Source organism: Nycticebus coucang, chromosome 2 (genome assembly GCF_027406575.1).
Source record: "Nycticebus coucang isolate mNycCou1 chromosome 2, mNycCou1.pri, whole genome shotgun sequence".
NCBI classification, from domain to species: Eukaryota; Metazoa; Chordata; class Mammalia; order Primates; family Lorisidae; genus Nycticebus; species Nycticebus coucang.
In genome coordinates, this window is record NC_069781.1 from 171,549,719 (window position 1) to 171,569,075 (window position 19,357).

Sequence of the window (19,357 nt, forward strand, 5' to 3'; positions counted from 1 at the left end):
ATCCTCTCGCTGCAGCCTCCCAGAGTACTAGGATTACAGACATGAACCACACACCTGACCTTTTTTTCCTAATTAACTAAAGTACATAGTTTATATTTGGGTTCACCCTCCATGTTGTACAGATCTATGGGTTTTGATAAACACATGATGTCATATTAGCATATTATACAAAATACTTTCACCACCCTGAAAGTCTCCTGTGCTCAGGTGATTCTCTTGCCTCAGCCTCCTGAGTAGCTGAGACTACAGGTGCCTACCACAATATCCAGCTAGTTTTTCTGTTTTTTAGTAGAGATGGGGTCTCCATCTCTACTAATAGAGAAAGAAATCCCCTTTCTCTCCCAGGCCCACCAAAGGGACCCTGTGAGGCAGAAGCAAAGTCAAGAGGGTTCCAGGGCTTGCCCAGGATCCAGAGCACACCATAGCACATGCACACACACACACACCCGCCTCCGCACGGCTCACCTTGAAGCCCCGATGGACATCCAGCAACAGCCTCTGCACCTCCTGCAGATAACTCCAAGACGGGTGGCCCTCGAGCAGCACGTCCTGCACTGATTCGGTGGCACTGAGACTAACCAAGACCCACAGATAGCGCAGCTCTCGCTCGCTCACCCGGGCCCTGTGCTGCAAAGACATGAGAAATCACCAGAACGCCCAGACCTCTCAGCTGTGACTCCCCCAGGGACTCACCCCTGCATAGGGAGCCAAACACAGGGTGTCCGCCATGGACGGCGGGCAACCCTGCACCTGGCTAAGGGCGGACTTGCTTGAGGGGGTGGGGAATGCCTGCCCAGACCAGCGTGCCCCTGGGGCTGGGGCCCAGAGCCCAGGAGGGGATTCTCACCAGCCTGGTGATGTTGGCGATTCTGAGCACCCCCTCGTAAGGCACGCTGATCATGTAGTTGATGGGGAAGTAGTATTTCTGGGGGGGGGGGGCACAGAAACAAAGCATGAGTTCAGAGGCAGAGATGATTTAGGAAGGCTCCCCAACTTCCCAGGGGAATTTTGAATGTAGGACAAGAGGACCCTAGATCCATCCCTGTGGTGGCAGACAGGACCCTCACAGGGGGTCTCACTTTCCTCTGGGACATAGGGAGGATAAAACAAAACATACAGTTCCTACCAAGGCAGAAGTTTCACCCACCAGGGCTGAGATGAAGATGATGTTCTAAAACTTCTTATGGTTGCCCAACTCGGAACATACTGAAAACTATTGAGTTGTACACTTTAAATTGTATGGCAGGTATGTTATATCTCAATAAATCTGTTTTGTTTTTAAAGATAGCTAGGGATGGCAGCACACACCGATAGTCCCAGCTACTCAGGAGGCTGAGGCAGGAGGATTGCGTAAGCCCAGGAGTTTGAGACCAGCCTGGGCAACAATGCAAGACCTGAGCTCAAAAACAATTTTTTTTAATTTAACATGGCCAGATGCAGTGTTCACACCTGTAATCCTAATACTCTGAGAGGGCGAGGCAGATGGATTGCTTGAGCTCAGGAGTTCAAGACCAACCTGGGCAAGAGGAGACCCCATCTCTACTAAAAAATAGAAAAACTAGCTGGATATTGTGGTAGGCACCTGTAGTCTCAGCTACTCAGGAGGCTGAGGCAAGAGAATCACCTGAGCTCAAGAGGTTGAGGTTTCTGTGAGCTATGACACTACGGCACTTTAGCCATGGACAACAAAGTGACACTCTTTCTCAAAAAAAAAAAAAAAAAAAATATATATATATATATATAGACTGGGCTCGGTGGCGCACAGCTATAATCCTAGCACTCTGGGAGGCTGAGGTGGGTGGGATGCCTGAGCTCAGGAGTTCCAGACCAACATGAGCAAAAAGTGAGACCCTGTCACTACTGAAAATAGAAAAACTAGCTGGGTGTTGTGGCAGACACCTTTAGTCCCAGCTACTTGGGAGGCTGAGGCAAGAGGATTGCTGAAGTCTAAGAGTTTAAAGTTGCTGTGATGCCCCGGCACTCCAGCCAGGCAACAGAGTGAGACTCTGCCTCTAAATAAATACAGACATACAGAGCCACGTGGGTGTCTCTACTCTAGTTCTTTTTTTTTTTTTTTTTTTTTTTAATAGAGACAGAGTCTCACTTTATGGCCCTCGGTAGAGTGCTGTGGCATCACACAGCTCACAGCAACCTCCAACTCCTGGGCTTCAGCGATTCTCTTGCCTCAGCCTCCCGAGTATCTGGGACTACAGGTGCCCGCCACAACGCCCAGCTATTTTTTGGCTGCAGTTAAGCCGGGGCCGGGCTTGAACCCGCCACCCTCGGTATATGGGGCCGGCGCCTTACCGACTAAGCCACAGGCTCCGCCCTCTACTCTAGTTCTTTATCTGAGGTTCCCCACAGAGCTCCTAGAGTCCATTCCTGAGTCACAGGACAAGTGCCACGTGGAGGTGGGGCCAAAGGTCAGATCAAGGAGAGGGTAGAGGCCCTGGGAGGTGGCCGGAGAGTCAGTAAGCACAGACCAGTTCCCCGGGTTGTATGTTGGACAAAGGCACAGAAATGGGCTAGGGTAAGCTTGGGACTGACCCAGGTACTAGGAAGGGCCCTGAATGTCTAGAAGCCTGTTCCAGGTGAGCCATGGGGCTAGGGAGCAGGGAAGCAGCTGGTGCCCACATGGTTACCATGTATTGAAGCCGGTTCCTGTACTGCAGCTTGTCCCGTAGAGAGCTGGTGACAGTGCACTCCTGACTCTGGGTCAAGGACCTCACCTCCAAACCCTCGCTCCTCAAGGTCACGCCAAGCAGGATTATAAGATCTGTGAACCACACCCAGCAAGAGCACTTGAGCCCATGTGCTGCATCCACACTGCCCCCAGCGTACAAAGCTGACTGTGATTATCATTCCCATGCAAGGGTTACAAGAGCTTACGGGACAGGTAGAGCCGGGTTCGGAGCGGCAGGGACCAGCAGGTGAGCACCGTCCAACCATGTCCCCGCAGCCCTGACTGGCAGAGTCCCTGGGAGGCACACCCCAGGTCAGTCTCCAGTTTCATCCCTACTCTTGCCCATGAGGCAAGCTCAACCTCCCCTCCAGGACAATCCCTCGTCCAGGGGTAACATATTTTCAAAGCCTGTTGCTGGATTTTCCATCAAGGGATTCAGAGATACAGATTCTAGTTTCAAGCCTACAAATGACACTTTGGTCACTGGAGTCACTTTATCCCCAGCTCCATGTGACCTTAACATCCCTCTCAGTTAAATGTGCCAGTCGGCCTGCAGCGCCTCCCAGTGTGGCCACTCTGAGATGCTAAGCTGGTCTCCCTCTGGCATTTTACCTGCAACCCAGGAGGTGCTGCCTTTGGAAACATTACCAGCTTCTACCACTGGGAGTCACTCTCACTTCAAAAACAGCTTTTGTGATTTCCAAAAGCTTGAACAGACTTAGAAAACCCTGAGAGAATTTGCAACAAACCTGAGTAAAGTCCATCAGAGTAGGAAGAATAAAATATAGATGGATCAGAGACATATCCAAGAAGCAAAACTCACTGATAAGATAGAGAAATTCATGGCCAGGCGTGGTGGCTCACACCTGTAATCCCAGCACTTGGGAGGCCAAGGTCTGGGTGGACTGACTGAGTTCATGGGTTCTAGACCAGCCAAGTCAGAGCAAGACCCCATCTCTAAAAATAGCCGGCATTGTGGCAGGCACCTGTAGTCCCAGCTACTTGGGAGGCTGAGGCAAGAGGATCACTTGAACCCAAGAGTTTGAAGTTGCTGTGAGCTAAAACACCAGGGCACTCTACCAAGGGTGACCAAGTGAGACTCTGTCTCAAAAAAAAAAAAAAAAAAAAAAGATAGCCGGGCGTTGTGGCGGGCGCCTGTAGTCCCAGCTACTCGGGAGGCTGAGGCAAGAGAATCGCTTAAGCCCAGGAGTTGGAGGTTGCTGTGAGCTGTGTGAGGCCACGGCACTCTACCGAGGGCCATAAAGTGAGACTCTGTCTCTACAAAAAAAAAAAAAAAAAAAGAAATTTACATTAAAGCAACCAGATGCATCTCACCTAATATGCACCATGCATGAGGGGTTCTTTTACAAGGGAACTTTACCTTGGAAGTGAGAGCTATGTAATCTAAAACTTTGTAACCTCATATTAATTTGAAATAAAAATAAAATTTAAAAATACAAAATAAAACAACCAGATGCCATTTTTCATCTACCCAACAGAAGGGTGTGTGTCTACGTGGGTGGATATGTGCATGTGTGCGTCTATAGAGAGCGAGAGTCCTGCTATGTTGCCCAGGCTGGTGCCATCCTCATGCCTTGGCCTCCTGAGTAACTGGGACTACAGGTGAGTGTCACCACACCCGGCTTGTTTTAATGATGATGCCGACTGACAAAGTTGCGAGGCAGATGTTCTCATCCTGGAAAGCAATTTGGCAATTTTTGTTATTAATGGACTTAATAACATCCACACCCTTCACATCACTAAGCTTTAAAAATGCTGACACCCTTTGGCCCACTAAGCTCACTTCTAGGAATAAATTGGAAGGAAAAAGAGAGAAAGAAAGACATAACCAAAAGATTTGTGGGCAAAGATATACTCTGCAGCATTATTTTGTTACAGGAAAAATCTTTAAGTGGCATAGGCATTCCATAATAATAAATGTAGCCAATAAAAATCACTTGTTTAAGAAGGAAAAAACTCACAATTTGCTTAGCAAACTTTAAAAACAGCACGATTCAGCACTATCTGTGTACATAGAACGATATTAATTTTGTTCATTATATACATGAGTATTTGGAAAAAATGGTGGAAAAATATGTACTAAATCTCTATGGGAGAATTTTTTTTTGAGAGACTCTCACTTTGTCACCCTCAGTAGAGTGCCATAGTGTCATAACTCACAGCAACCTCAGACTCTTGGTTTCAAGCGATTCTCTTGCCTCAGCCTCCCAAGTAGCTGGGACTACAGGTGCCTGCCACAACACCCAGCTATTTTTAGAGACAAGGTCTCACTCTGACTCAGGCTGGTCTTGAACTTGTGACTGCAGGCAATCATCCACTCTTTGGGCCTCCCAGAGTGCCAAGATTATAGGCATGAGCCACACCTGGCCTCATCTATGGGAGATTTTTTAAAACTTTTTTTTCACTATTTGTAGGACATCTTTTATAGTCTATAATCCATATTTATTATTGTTATAGTCAAAAAGAAATAATCACACTTTCATTTATTTACTTTGGCAAAAATAGCCAGGCAGGCCGAGTCACTCCCCTGATCCACCCTGGACAGCAGGAATTACTGATCAGACTTTCCCCACTCACTTCCTGGCACCTAGAAGACTTTTGTACTTACAGCCCCACCAGCTGGGGCCACACCAGCTGGTCCCAACCTTCTTCTCCAGACCTTCCCTGCCCTGTCCTGTCCTACTGCCTAGACTTTGCTCCTTTGGGACCCATTGCTCAACTCAGGTCTTGAGGTCCTGGGCCCAGAATGGGCAGCAGCCGGCCAGCCCTTTCATGCTCTAGAACTCTGATAACCACATTTACTGCAAGGTTTTAAGTTTGTGATCATCTTGCTCTTCCTCCCTCCCCTCTGCCTTCCCATGGCCTGATACAGCATTGGGCCCAAGGCAGATAAACACAAACAGAACCAGTGTTTGCCCCTTCCACATCTGCTCAGAGGGCAGACCACTTCTGAAGCCCCACTGAGACCTCCCATCCCCTGCCCCAGGGTCTCCCCTGCCTATGCCAGCCCCCCACCAATCTCTGTCTCTAGCACTACCCACCCAGTTCATTCATTACCTTGACCTCGGTATGTGAAGCCACAATACGGTTAACCACAGCACTGTCCAGGCCCTGAGCATGTCACACGCACATTTGGGGATTTGCCTCAAGCAGTAGAAGTGGGAACAGACATCAGAAGCCCCTGGGGAGCTGGTTAAGGCACAAGTCCCCGCCCCGCCCCAAAGTCTCAGATGCAGGTCTGGGTGGAGCAGAGAATCTGCCTCTCTAACCAGTTCGGAGGTGAACGCTTGCTGCTGGTCCAGAGCCACACTTTGAGAACCAAGGATCTGGAGTCTCAAGCAAGGGCCACCTCTAGGGCACAGGGATTTCACACAGAAATCCAAATTTTCATCTTTTAAAAATCAGTGTCTGTCCACACCAGGTCTTCTTTTTTCTCAAGTGGCCATCACCACTGGTTGCCCACTCCTCCCCCATCCTACACCAGCTGCCCTTGTCTATGTCCTATGCTGGAGCCCTCAGGGCCTGGCAACTGTGCTCTCAGGACAGGAATACTGTCTTGGAGGGACACTGAGCCTCTCAGCCTGGCACAGGCAGGCACACAGCTGCCTCCCAGACGCTGTCAATAGACAGTCTGCCTGCCCCCACACTGGGCAGCCTTCCCCTAAATCTGTAGCAGCCACATGCCTAATTTTAAGTCCTTTTCAGCTGCCTCTAACAGTCCAGTAAACAGGGGACCAGGCAGGGACAGCACAGACTTAAGCCACTCTCAAGGCCACTCTTGCTCGCAGTCTCTGCACCCTTGGAGCTCCACAGCCACAGCAACCCCCAACCCTGGCCAGGAGGCCCACCGTGCCCCCTCCCTCCAGGGTTAAGGACCCATAAGCCAGAAGAGGAAGCTGAGAAAGGGTCAGTGTCAGTAACCCCTCTGCTGGGCTCCCTGGCCTGGAAAAGGGGGTAGCGGGGGGCCTGCACCCTCCCCTCCCCTTTGTCCAACGATAAATGGGATGTGACACCCCTAGCCCTAGAGACCAAATCTGAGCCTGTGAAGTGGGCTGAAGAGCACCCCTCAATTTACATTCACCCAGAACCTCAGGTGTTTGGAAAGAAGCTCCTTGCAGATTAAATTAAGTGAAAGATATTTTTCTTTTTCTTTTTTTGTGTCTGTGCGCGAGAGAGAGAGAGAGTCTCACTCTGTCACTGGCAGAGTGCTGTGGCATCATTGTTCACAGTAACCTCAAACTCCTGAAGATGAGTGATTTTCTTTCCTTAGCCTCTCAAGTAGCTGGGACTGCAGGTGCCAGGACTAATTTTTTCTCTTCTTAGTAAAGACGAGAGTCTCACTCTTGCTCAGGCTGGTCTCGAACTCCTGAGCTCAAGCAATCCACCTGCCTCAGCCTTCCAGAGTGCTAGGATTACCGGCATGAGCCACCGCATGGGAAGGCCCTATGTCCAATGACTTGGATTCCCATAAGAAGAGGAGCGGGCACAGGGACATGCAGAGGCATGTGGAGACAAAGGCAGGTCACAGCAATGCTGCCACGAGTCAAGGAATGCCAGGAGCCACCAGAAGGTGGAAAAGGCCAGGAATGCCTCCTCTAGAGCCTTCCGGAAGGAGGGTGGCCATCTGGTCTCCCAAACCGTGAGAAAACATTGCCTGGTGCACCTGCCCTGATCTGTGAGAAAACGTTGCCTGGTGCCCCTGCCCTGATATATGACCTTCCTCCCTCTTGTCCCCAGCCAGTCCTGCTGGGTCCTCGAGTGTGCCCTTGGGGCTTCCTCCCCTCCACCTCACCTTTCCTCTCTCACTGCACCTCCTTGTCCACACAGTTACAATGCTCCCACATAGCTCTGTGCCCCGGGATCTTCCTACTATGGTGTGCCAGCCACTCTCTACCAGCCTGACCTCTCCCCAGCCCACACCGAGCCTTTACTCATGCTGTTCCCTCTGTCTGGAGTGCTGTACACACCTCCCCAGGTGTCTGCACATGGACACCACTCCACAGTGAGGCCATTCCCAATAGTACGTCACCCACACTGCTTCCCCTGCTCATAACCTGGGTGCTTCTAGAACACCAGGTCTAGCTGGGTCCTCCCACCCATCCTGAATGTCCTGACCCTGTGTCACATCCCGTCCATCTAAGAGCCAGAGTGGACCCAACTCTTCCTGGAGTCCCTCGCAGGCTCAAAGCCCAACCTCCATTGCTCCAATGATTCCTGAATGCTTAGCTCCATGCCAGGCATTGAAGACAGAGGCACCAGACAAGGTCCCTGTTGTCATGGCAGTAACTCTCCAGCAGGCATGTGGGAGGCACCAGAAAAACGTGTTGAATTGGAATCAATTAAATTGAATTTTGGAGACTGAAGGGATCTTGGTCTGGCCGCCCAACTTCCAGGTCCCTCTTGTATTTTCTGTCCTCACGTCAACTTATTTTTCCTGTTCCAGACATTTATACCTTTCTGCTTTTAAATTTTGTTCTGTTATGGAGGGAGGGGCAGAGGGGAGCAAGGTGCCTTCTTTGGGTACCCGTGCACTTTTCCCTAGCATCTCTGGTCCCTGGAACCCTGACGCACACCTGCCCTACCCCCGCTGGCCACACCCAGGGAGGCTGGAAATGCTCTCCTGGCCACTGCTCTCTCCACCAAGGAAAGATGTGATGATGCCACCTGCCCCATCCTGCAGCCACCCCACAGGCTGTGCCCACCAGCCCAAGCTTCACAGCCCACTTGCCCTGCCTGCCCATCAGAGCCTGGGGTCAGCTCCCCATGGGAGTCCCCGGGGACACCCTGTCAAGCTGGGAAGCATCTCAGCTTCTCACCAGCAAGAGTACTGTGGTTGCTATGGTTACCACAGAGCCTAGCTCTGGGCCAAGGCCTCCAGGGGCAGATCCCCAGGGACCCCCGTACTCACAGTGCAGACCGACGAAGCCCCGGGGCATGGTGGTGCACTGGGGTCCCCGGAGAGCAGAGGCGCTGTCCCCAGCAGTGTGTCCACGGAGGCCCAAGAGGGGCCTACATGGCCTTGGGTCAGCAAAAGGTGGCCACCAATTCAGGGCAGGGCTGGCCGTAGAGGAACAGCCAGGTAGCAGTGAGGACAGGTCCTCCTGGGACCCTTATCTGCCTGGCAGCACGGAGGACAGCCGGGGGGTGGCAGCTGGGAGCCCCATGGCAGCCCTGAGATGCAGCCTCAGGGTCTCCCTTCCCGAAGAGGAGGAGGAGGAGAGAGTCCCCAGCAGGCCCCTTGGAATCTGGGGCTGGGTGGCGCTTTCTCTGATTTCTCCGACTGCAGCTGCTCAGTGTGAAATCTGGCACTGGAAAGAGAAAGGAGGAGAGAGACCGATTATGTAAGAGCACCACCGCCACTCAGCCACCAGCCTCCGGTGCGGAGGCTCCAGGGTGCATGCCACGCCCACGGCCTGTGGGACCATCCTGCCTGGCACCTGCCGCAGGGACACGCTCACACATGAGAAATGACTTTAGAACATCCAGCAGCTGCCAGGCTCAGGAGTGGGTTACGGTGACACCAGCTGGCAGCCTTAGATCTGAATAAAAGCAGGATGGGGGATTGAACAGGCAGTGCAGACTCACACATCACCAGGGCTTTCTGAAGGAGGTGAGAGTCCAGGTCAAGTCCAGGAATGACTTTGGCTACAGGGGAGATCTAAGAGCAGATCACTCACCTTCACACTTAGTCCCATCCTCCTGTTATCCCAAATCCACCTCCCGGGCAGTAGAGTTGCCAGGGGTAATACTGAGCATCCAGTTAAATTTTAATTTCAGATAATAACCAATACTCTTTTTAGTATAATGGTGTCATGCAAACTTTAGTGTAAGTATATCCCAACTATTGCGTGGGACATACTTATGCTAAAAATATTCATTATTTGTCTGTCAATCCAAAGTAACGGGGAACCTATTTTTTTTTCTAGTCTTGGCAACCTTAAGATAATAAGGGGGTACCTCTTCCTGACAGCTCACTATGGGCCAGAAGGTTTTTATATTCACTGAATCCTCACAGCTATTTTTAGGAGACCATAAAATCTCAGTTTTTTCCATGAGGAAAATGAGGCCCAGAAATGTTAAAACACTTGTCCAAGGTCACACAGCTTATAAGAAGTCAGGAATTTCAAACTCTGCCCACTGTGACCACCCCTCCAAGTGGACACCCACACGGGGCTCAGTGATCTCACAAGGTGATCTCATGTACCCTCATTGAACTCTGCGAGGTGTGGACCATTGTCCCCATTTGGCAGATGAGGCCGAGTTAACCAGCAGCCCAGCCAGCTCTGACATTCAGCCTCTGGGTTCTGTTCCATTCCCTTGCCTGTCCCCTCCCCATACCCTCTCCTCTGGTCAGGGGAAAGGGCCACAAGGGGAAAGAAGTTATGACTTGGGGGACTTCTCCTTGGCAGCCTCCCCAGTGTCCCCACAGAATGTACCAGAAGTACTGGCCTTACCCTTGGAGGTTCCCAGTAGGCAGGGAGGGCCTCCTACAGAATGTTCATACTCACCCCTTATGTGGGGTCACCCTGAATCTCAGCCCTGGACATACCCTGACTTTTCTTCCTCCTCCCCTTCCTCCATCTCACCCTGACATTTGCCCAGCATCACTCCAGACCTAACTACAATTTTTAGTTGTCCTTCATTTGGAGGCTTTTTCCAGGTATTGGGGAATAACTTACATACAGTAAAATTTGCCTTTTTCCACAGTGCAGAGTTGCGTGACCACTACAGCAAGGAAGACACAAAACATTTCCACCCACCCAAACAAATTCCCTCCCCCAGCTTTGTAGCCCTCTCCTCCTCCCACCCCCAGGCAACAGCTCCTTTGTTTTCTGTCTAGCACTTTCTTCTTCTCCAGAACTAAACTCAATAGCAGTGTGTAGCCCGGGATGCCTGGCTCCTTCCACTTAGCAGGCTGCATTTGGGCTTCGGCCATGTTGTTACACGTGTTAGTACAGACGCTCTCCGACTTAAGATAAACCCATCGTAAATTAAAAACATCTTTTAAACTTAAAGTTGAAAACACATCACTATTATGTACTGATAATTTTTTTAAAAAGAAAGAAAATGTATTTCATACGCCTAACCTACCAAACATCATAGCTTAGCCTAGCTTACCTTAAAGGTGCTCAGAACACTTACATTCTTACATTATCCTAGAGTTGGCAAAATCATAACACAAAACCTATTTTATAATAAGTGTTGAATATTTTGTAATTTTTTTTTTTTTTTTTTTTGAGACAGAGTCTCCGTCTGTTTCCCAGGCTAAATGCAGTGGCATTGGCCTCACTCACAGCTCAGCTCCTGGACTCAAGGGCTCCCCCTGCCTCAGCTTCCCAAGTAGCTGGGAATATAGGCACCCACCACAAGCCCCGGCTCGTTTTTCCATTTTTTAGTAGAGACAGGGTCTTGGTCTTGCTTAGGCTGGTCTTGAACTCCTGAGCTCAAGGGATCCTCAAAGCTCAGCCTCCAAAAGTGCTAAGGTTGCAGGCATGAACCACCATGCCAGCATCTATAATTGACTGACTACTATAGTGGTCTAATCTTTTGGCACCAGGGACTTGTTTCATGGAAGACAATTTTTCCATGAAGCAGGCTTGGGGAATGGTTTCGGGATGATTCAATGACATTATATCTCCCACTTGAGATCATTAGGTATTAGATTTTCATAAGTTGCGCACAACTTAGATCCCTCCCATGGGCAGATTACAGTAGGGTTAGTGCTCCTATGAGAATCGAATGCTGCTATTTATCTGCTGGGAGGCAGAGCTCAGGGGGTGATGCCGGTGATGGGGAGCGGCTGTAAATACAGATGAAGCTTCACTCTTCCTGCTTGGCAGCCTGGTTCCTAACAGGCCATGGACTGGTACTGGGCCCCAGCCCAGGAGTTGAGAACCACAGCTGTACATTACATTGAAATTGCCATGGTTTTACACCCCCATAAAGTCCAAAATCCTAAGTGAAATCACCATAAGGTCAAGACTAGTAGTTTGTTCCTATTTCTTGCTGAGTAGTCTTTCATCACATAGACTGACTACTGTCTGCCAGTTGAAGGGCATGTGGGTTGTTTCCAGGTTTTGGTAAATGAATAAAGCCACCACAAGCCTCTGCATGCTGCTTTTGGTATAGGTGGGAGTTTTTATCTTCCACAGGCCTACCTGTAACTCAGTCACACCCCATGGTCCTCCAGACCAGCTGGGCTCTGCATGCCAGGTGCCACAGCCAGACCGTGGCACCCAGCACCTTCCTGCTGCTGCAGCCCTCTGGTCCCTGTTATGCACAGGACTGCAGCTCCCACAGCACAGAAACTGCCCACAGGCACACACCAGAATCAGGCTCTTCACCACGGCCATGTCCAAGAGTGTCTCCTGACAGCCTCCTCACTCAGAAATCTCCAAGGCAGGCCCCCAGCACTGAACCCACCACAACTCCTGGACCTCCAGGCCCTGATGGAGAAGCCAGGGAGAATAGAATAGGGCCACTGTCACCTTCAAACCACACCTGGACTGTCCTAAACCCAGGTACCATCTGTGGTCCCTGGTCCGGGCCCTTCTGAAATGGGGGCATATGAGGAAGCCAATGGAGGAAGCAAAGTGAGAGTCACTTGATGATGCAGAAGCCAGAGCTAGGGGAAACCAGGCCACTCATGGAGCCTGACACAGGTACAGCCCAGAGGCCACAGGAGCCCTCCCTGGCAAGTGAGGCCAACCAGTGGCCTGTGAGCCATCTATCCCCCAGACAGAAGCCTTCCTAGATCCCCAAAGGCCTCAGACCTGCCTCTCTGTCTATCCTTATCTCTCTCTGCCTCTCTATCCTTCTGTTTCTGTCTCTCCATCTCTGTCCCTCTGTCTCTGTCCCTCTCCATCTCTCTCGGAGGTAGAGATGGGGCGGGTGAAGAGTTAAGAACGTGCCTCTCCCACCCCAGCCCGCTCCACCCTGAGGCTTACTACCATCACTGAGAAGCTCATGCAGAGAAAAGTTGTGCAAGAAAAGTCAAAGTTGGCAACATTTTCTACATAGTTCAGTGGTGAATAGCATTTTCAAAGTCACAGTGGCAAATACAAAGTGAATACTAATTTCACCAAATCATGACTAAGGATACTGAGATACAAGGTCAAGGAGAAGGCAAGTGTTGGGGGAAGGGAAGGAGAGCATAAGGAACTAAGTCCACCATGGAGGGGAGGCAACAGAAATGTGCACACATTATTTAGAGCAATTAATGTGCATTTTTAAGTTGAGAGTCTTGTGTCTAGGGATCAGAAACCGAGCAGAAAGGAACAGGCAGAGGCCAACTAGGGTTTATAACATCACATCAAATTATTGAGCTCTTAATTCAGGTGCCACTATAACTTTGACTAAAAAAAATAAAAACTAAATTTTAAAAGGATTTCTGGGCTGGAGCGGTGTTCTGATAATCACCTAATTCATGTTTAAGGACTGGCTCATCTTGGGGACTTCACTGTTTCCTCCTTTCCAAAGCCAGCCACTTTGTCTCCTCTGTCCCCTGAGAACCAAGACCACCTCCCAGGGAAGGAGCAGTGAATCCACACTGGAATCTTGGCAGGTGGTGCCCAGCCCTGAGGTAGTGGTACAGTTTCATGTTCAGGTCACATACAGCCAGTGAGAGATCCCAAGTACCTATTGTATCAACAGTGTAACAAATCACCCTCAAAACATGGTGGCTGAAAACAGCAATCATTTATGATATTTCACAAACTATAGATTGGCTGGGACTTAGCTGATCTAGGTAGGGCTCGGCTGATCCAGGTAGGGCTCTGCTAACCTATGCTGGTCTTGACTGATCTAGGTAGGGCTCAGCTGATCTGGCTGGCCTCGCTCATGCTGGTGGGTTGGCAGGGTGCTGGCTGGTATAGGTTGCCTTATCTGGGATGACTCATCCTCTAGCAGGCTAGCCTAGGCTTGTTCTCACAGCAGATGCAGGATTCCAAGACATGAAGCAAGTCAAAGCCTCTTAAGGCAAGGCTCAGAATAATCACACCATCATTTCCATCACATTCTATGGGCCAAAGCAGATTCGAGAGGGCTGGATGGAAAGAGCTACGCCAATGCACCAAGGTTGGTGAGTTCAAATCCGACCTGGGCCAGCTAAACAACAATGACAACTGTAACAAAAAAATAGCTGTGCATTGTAGTAGGTGCCTATAGTCCCAGCTACTTGGGAGGCTGAGGCAAAAGAATCACTTAAGCCTAAGAGTTTGAGGTTACTATGAGCTATGACACCATGGCACTCTACCAAGGGTGACATAGACTGTCTCAAAAATATATGTATATATATTGCAAAGGGCATGGATGGATGCGTGTGCGCACACATGTGTGTGTAGAACTGCAACCATTCTACTACATCCAGCCAGAATATTCTTCTCCCCAAAGATACCAGGTATGACCTAACAGTCACAAGGACAGAGTCCCAGGGGACACCTGATCAGCCTGATTACTTTCTGGCAAGGAGGACAGGGCCAGAAAGGCCTCTGATCCATTCCTTATAAACCCATATCCCACAGATGAGAAAACAGAGACCCGGGGATGAAGGGAGCCGGCCCAAGGCCACATAGCCACCAGGCCTCCCAACACTGCCCTCCGCCTAGGAGTCAGGCTACTCTGCCCCTGAAAAATACGGGGAGACACAATAAGCAGCAGTAAAGAAGATGAGTCACAGGCATTCTCTACAAGGAAGAGGTGGAAGAAAAACAGGGCTGAGTTTAGGCCACAGAAAAAGGGCAACAAACAAGCAGAAACAGGAATTCTTTATTCTGGCTAATGTCATCACCCAGGAATACTTCTGGGTAGCATTACACCCACCGCCCCTGTTCTACCAGTGGAAATGAGATTCCAGACCTAGGGCATGTGAATGACACAAGACCACTCCTGCCCACACCTAATGTGTCAGTGTCATACAGAGAGTTGCCCGGCTAGCACCCTTAGCTCCCGTTCAGATGCTTTTACAAAGCATCTCTGTCCCTCCACCTTTGTCTCTGTGGGCTTGGCCATGTGACTTGCTCTGACCAATGGGATATACTTGTGCAATGGGACTTGCCCTCTCTTGCTACACTGGAGACTTCATATCCGGTAAATAGTCCCAGCAGCCTCCCCGGGGTGGTGTTGCAGAGGCCCCAGACATTTCAAAGGGCCATCTGAGACCAGCTGGCCTCAGCCAGGTCAGCCCAGAGTTCCAGTCCACCCACAGAATCATGAGAAACAATAAGTATTTATTTTAAGTCACTAAGTTTTGGAGTGGTTTGTTCCATAGCTAAAGCTAATTGGTACAGCATGAAAATGTATCACGTCTGCAAAATGCTCTGTAAAAGTTGGATCAAACCCAACCCGAAGCATCTTCTGGGAGCGGCTCAGATGGTTTTCTTTATCAGACTGAAGCTCAGTGCCAGGTCAGGAGGCCTTTGGGGACAAAGATGTGCCATTACTACTTTTTTTTTTTTCTTTTGAGACAGTCTCACTCTGTTGACCTGGGGTAGAGTGCGGTGGCATCATCATAGCTCACAGCAACATCAAACTCCTGGGCTCAAGCAATCCTCTTGCCTCAGCCTCTTGAGTTTTCATTTCTTTTTAAAATTAAGATATAATTTGTGTGCCATAAAATACACCATTTTAAAGTATACAACTCAGGCTTGGTGCCTATAGCTCAGGCAGCTAAGCCTCCAGCCACATACACCAGAGCTGAAGGGCTCAAATCTAGGCCCGGCCTGCCAACAACAATGACAACTACAACCAAAAAATAGCCAGGCGTTGTGGCGAGTACCTGTAGTCCCAGCTACATGGGAGGCTGAGGCAAGAGAATCACTTAAGCCCAGGAGTTGGAGGTTGCTGTGAGCTGTGATGCCACAGCACTCCACCCAGGGCAACAGCTTGAGGCTCTGTCTCAAAAAAAAAATAAAAGTGTACAATTCAGTGGGAGTTTTTAGTGTGCTCATGTGGAATGATCACTATAATTCCAGAACATTTTCATCACCCCTAAATAAACCCTGTGTTCATTAGCAGTCACTCCGTGTTTCCTCTCCCCCTGGCCCCTGGCAACTACTAATAGTCTTTCTGTCTCTATAAATTAGCTATTCCAGTCATTTGATATAAATGGAATCAATCATACAATATGTGATCCTTTATGAGTGCCTTCTTTTACTTAGTATGTTTTCAGAGGTTCACTCATCTTGTAACATGTTATGAAGTGAATGTTTGTATCCCTCCAAAATTCATATTTTGAAGATCTAACCCCTAATGCCATGGTATTTGCAGAAGAGACCTTTGGAAGATAATTAGGGTTAGATGAGATCACAAGGGTGGGAACCTCACAGTAGAATTAGTGCCCTTATGAGACATCACTTGCAAAGGTTTGAATACCAAAAAATTAAAAAATGAAAGAGCAATTATATCAATAAAATCAAAAAGAAGAGATACCTGAAACCTCTCTCTCTCCTGTGCTCATATAAAGAGGCGGCGATGTGAGCACACAGGGAGAAGGTGGCCATCTGCAGCCCACAGAGAGAACCCTCACCAGAAACCAACCATGCTGGCACCCTGACCTCACACCTCCAGAACTGTGAAAAAGCAAATTTCTGTTGTTTAAGTTAGCCAGTCTGTGGTGTTTTATCACAGCAGCCCAAAAAAACTAAAACACAGCACGTATCCATACTTCATTCCCGTTATTGTCAAATAATACACCATTGCATGAAGATACCACATCTTCTTTGTACATTTATCGTTGATGACATATTGAGTTGTTTTCACTTTTTGGTTCTTATGAATAATATGACTAAAAATACTCATTAGCACGTTTTTGTGTGGACCTACATTTTATTTTATTCTGTTATTTATTTTAGAGCAGCAGTTCTCAACTTGTGGGTTGCGACCCCCAGGAACTGTATTAAAGGGCGGTGGCATTAGGATGGTTAAGAACCACTGTTTTAGAGACAGGATCTGGCACGCTCGTAGCCCTCTGTAACCTCAAACATCTGCACTCAAGCAATCTTCCTGCCTTAGCCTCCCAAAGTGCTAGGATTACAGGTGTGAACCACTGAGCTCAGCCTGGATGTAGGTTTTCAATTCTCTTGAGTACTTACCTAGGAATGGAATTACTGAATAATATGCTAACTCCAAGTTTAACTTTTTGAGGAACTGCCAGTCTGCTTTCCAAAGCAGCAGGGTCATTTCACATTCCCACCACAACGCATGAGAGTTCCAGTTTCTCCACTTCCTCCTCAGTGCTTGTTTTTATCTTCCTTTGTAATTATGTCCATGTAATTTGGCATGGAGTGGTATCCCATCCTGGTTTTGATTTGCATTTCCATGACAGCTAATGGTGGTTAACCTCATTTGCTTCCATTTGTATATTCTCTCTCTCTCTCTGTTTGTTTGTCTGTCTAAGACAAGGCCTTGCTCTGTTGCCCAGGCTGGAATGCAGTACCATCATCACAGCTCACAGCAACCTCAAAGTCCTGGGCTCAAGTGATCCTCCTGCCTCAGCCTCCCAAGTAACTGGGACTATAGGTACAAGCCACAACACGCAGCTGATTTTTCTATTTTTTTGTAGAGAAGGAATATCATTCTTCCTTAGCCTGGCCTTAAGCAGTCCTCCCACTTCAGCCTCCCAAGGTGCTAGGATTACTAGCCTGAGCCACCACAACCATCCTTAAAATGATTTTTTTTTTTTTTTTTTTTTGTAGAGACAGAGTCTCACTGTACCGCCCTCGGGTAGAGTGCCGTGACGTCACACGGCTCACAGCAACCTCTAACTCTTGGGCTTACGCGATTCTCTTGCCTCAGCCTCCCAAGCAGCGGGGACTACAGGCGCCCGCCACAACGCCCGGCTATTTTTTGGTTGCAGTTTAGCCGGGGCCGGGTTTGAACCCGCCACCCTCGGCATATGGGGCCAGCGCCCTACTCACTGAGCCACAGGCGCCGCCCCCTTAAAATGATTTTTAAATCAGGCCTAATGGAGTATAATTGAGGTTTACTCTCTTTAAGTGTACAGTTTGCACCTCATTCAGGACACAGAACATTTCTCTCACCCTCAAAAGCTCCCTTGTACCCCTTTGCAGTAAATCTCCTTCCCCACTGCTCATCTTGGGAAGTCACTGATCTAATTTCTGTCCCTAGAGTTTTAAGACATTTTTCCCAGAATGTCATATAAATAGAATCAAGTAATACATTGCCATTTCTACCCTGCTTTCTTTCACTTGGCAAATGCTGTAGAGATTCATCCATGTTATTGAGTGTATCAGTAGCTATTTCTTTTACTTCTTTTGAGACAGTCTCACTTTGTCACCCTGGGTAGCGTACTGTGGCTTCATAGCTCACAGCAACCTCAAACTCCTGGGCTTAAGCAATCCTTCTTGCCTTGGCCTCCCAAGTAGCTGCGACTACAGGACCCCATCACCACACCCAGCTGATTTTTCTATTTTTAGTAGAAATGGGGTTTGACTCTTCCTCAGGCTGTTCTCGAACTCCTGAGCTCAAGCGATACACCCACCTTGGCCTCCTAGAGTGCTAGGATTATAGGTGTGAGCTATAGCTGGAAATCTAACCATTAGAAATTGCCAACCTTTTGTTTTCTAAAGTGGCAATTTATTATTCTCTTTGATGTTCACATTATTTCATCATTAGACCAGCGAGCACTCCTTTCAGTAGGTTCCTGTCCTATTGACCTGGCTCTGCTAGTTAAGAACTTCTTGCTTTCAGGCACTGCAAGAGATTCCAGGTTCATCTTATACATACTCTGCCTCAGACCTGAAGCCAGGGACTTTTCCAAGGTACTCTTGTAGTGGAGAATGGTCCTCAATGCCATATCACTATGGTCACCTTTGAAGTACTCCCCTTGGCCGTCTAGAGACCATACTGATACTCAGCAATGAGGTATGTAACACTTTTTCTAGGATGAGTTCATGAACTTACCTGCCTGACCTTGTATATATGTGTATGTCTGTGTATATATAAAATATACAGTAGAACCTCTGTAAGTTGACCACTCATGGGACTGTAATAGACTGGTGAACATATGGGGGTTGTCAAGGTAAGGAACTAACCCTACCGTACTGATATGTACATGTGGTGCACGTCCAGTCTGTGAAAATTAGGCCAACCTGAGGTGGTCAACGTAGGGAGGTGTTCAACTATGGTGGTTCTACTGTATATATAATGGTTTCAAAATAGTAACCCTAACATTATAATTTAACAATAAGACAGTCTGTGAAGTTCAAGATTTCTTTATCATTCTTATCTTAGGATATATTCCCACTATGATTGTATAGTCAAAAGACTATGTACTTCTATTTGTTTTTGATTTGGGGGTGTGTGAATTTTTTTTGTTTTAATCATAAAAAACATTTACCTAATTCCAAAGTAAAAACTATAAAAGTTATGTTCAGAAAGATCTAGCTTCCTATCCATCTTTTCCACTCCTTTCTCCCAACAAATGACCATTTATATTAGTTTTTATTTATCCTGATGTTGTTTCTCTTTTAAAATAGAAGTATATTTTTCATATTTTCTCTCTTTTTGCCTACAAAATGGAGCATACTACACATATTCTTTTGCAGCTTGCTTTCCAAAAAATGTATTTAAAAATAAAACACAGGGCGGCGCCTGTGGCTCAGTCGGTAGGGCGCCGGGCCCATACACCGAGGG

General features: G+C 48.4%; 1 protein-coding gene across 6 annotated transcripts in view; it reads right to left on the reverse strand.

The window, feature by feature from the left end:
- Positions 1-19,357, reverse strand: part of IL34 (interleukin 34) — a 69,492-nt gene that overhangs the window by 2,323 nt on the left and 47,812 nt on the right. For 5 of the 6 annotated variants that reach the window (XM_053607105.1, XM_053607123.1, XM_053607150.1 and 2 more), the window contains exons 2-5: positions 8,613-9,012; positions 2,643-2,776; positions 848-925; positions 466-627 (exon numbers count right to left, since the gene is read on the reverse strand). In XM_053607105.1, coding sequence (XP_053463080.1) covers positions 466-627; positions 848-925; positions 2,643-2,776; positions 8,613-8,640 — 402 coding nt within the window. In that variant the 5' untranslated portion in view covers positions 8,641-9,012. Of the gene's footprint in view, positions 1-465; positions 628-847; positions 926-2,642; positions 2,777-8,612; positions 9,013-13,123; positions 13,460-19,357 lie in introns of those variants that run through there. The other variant, XM_053607132.1, reaches the window with a different exon arrangement.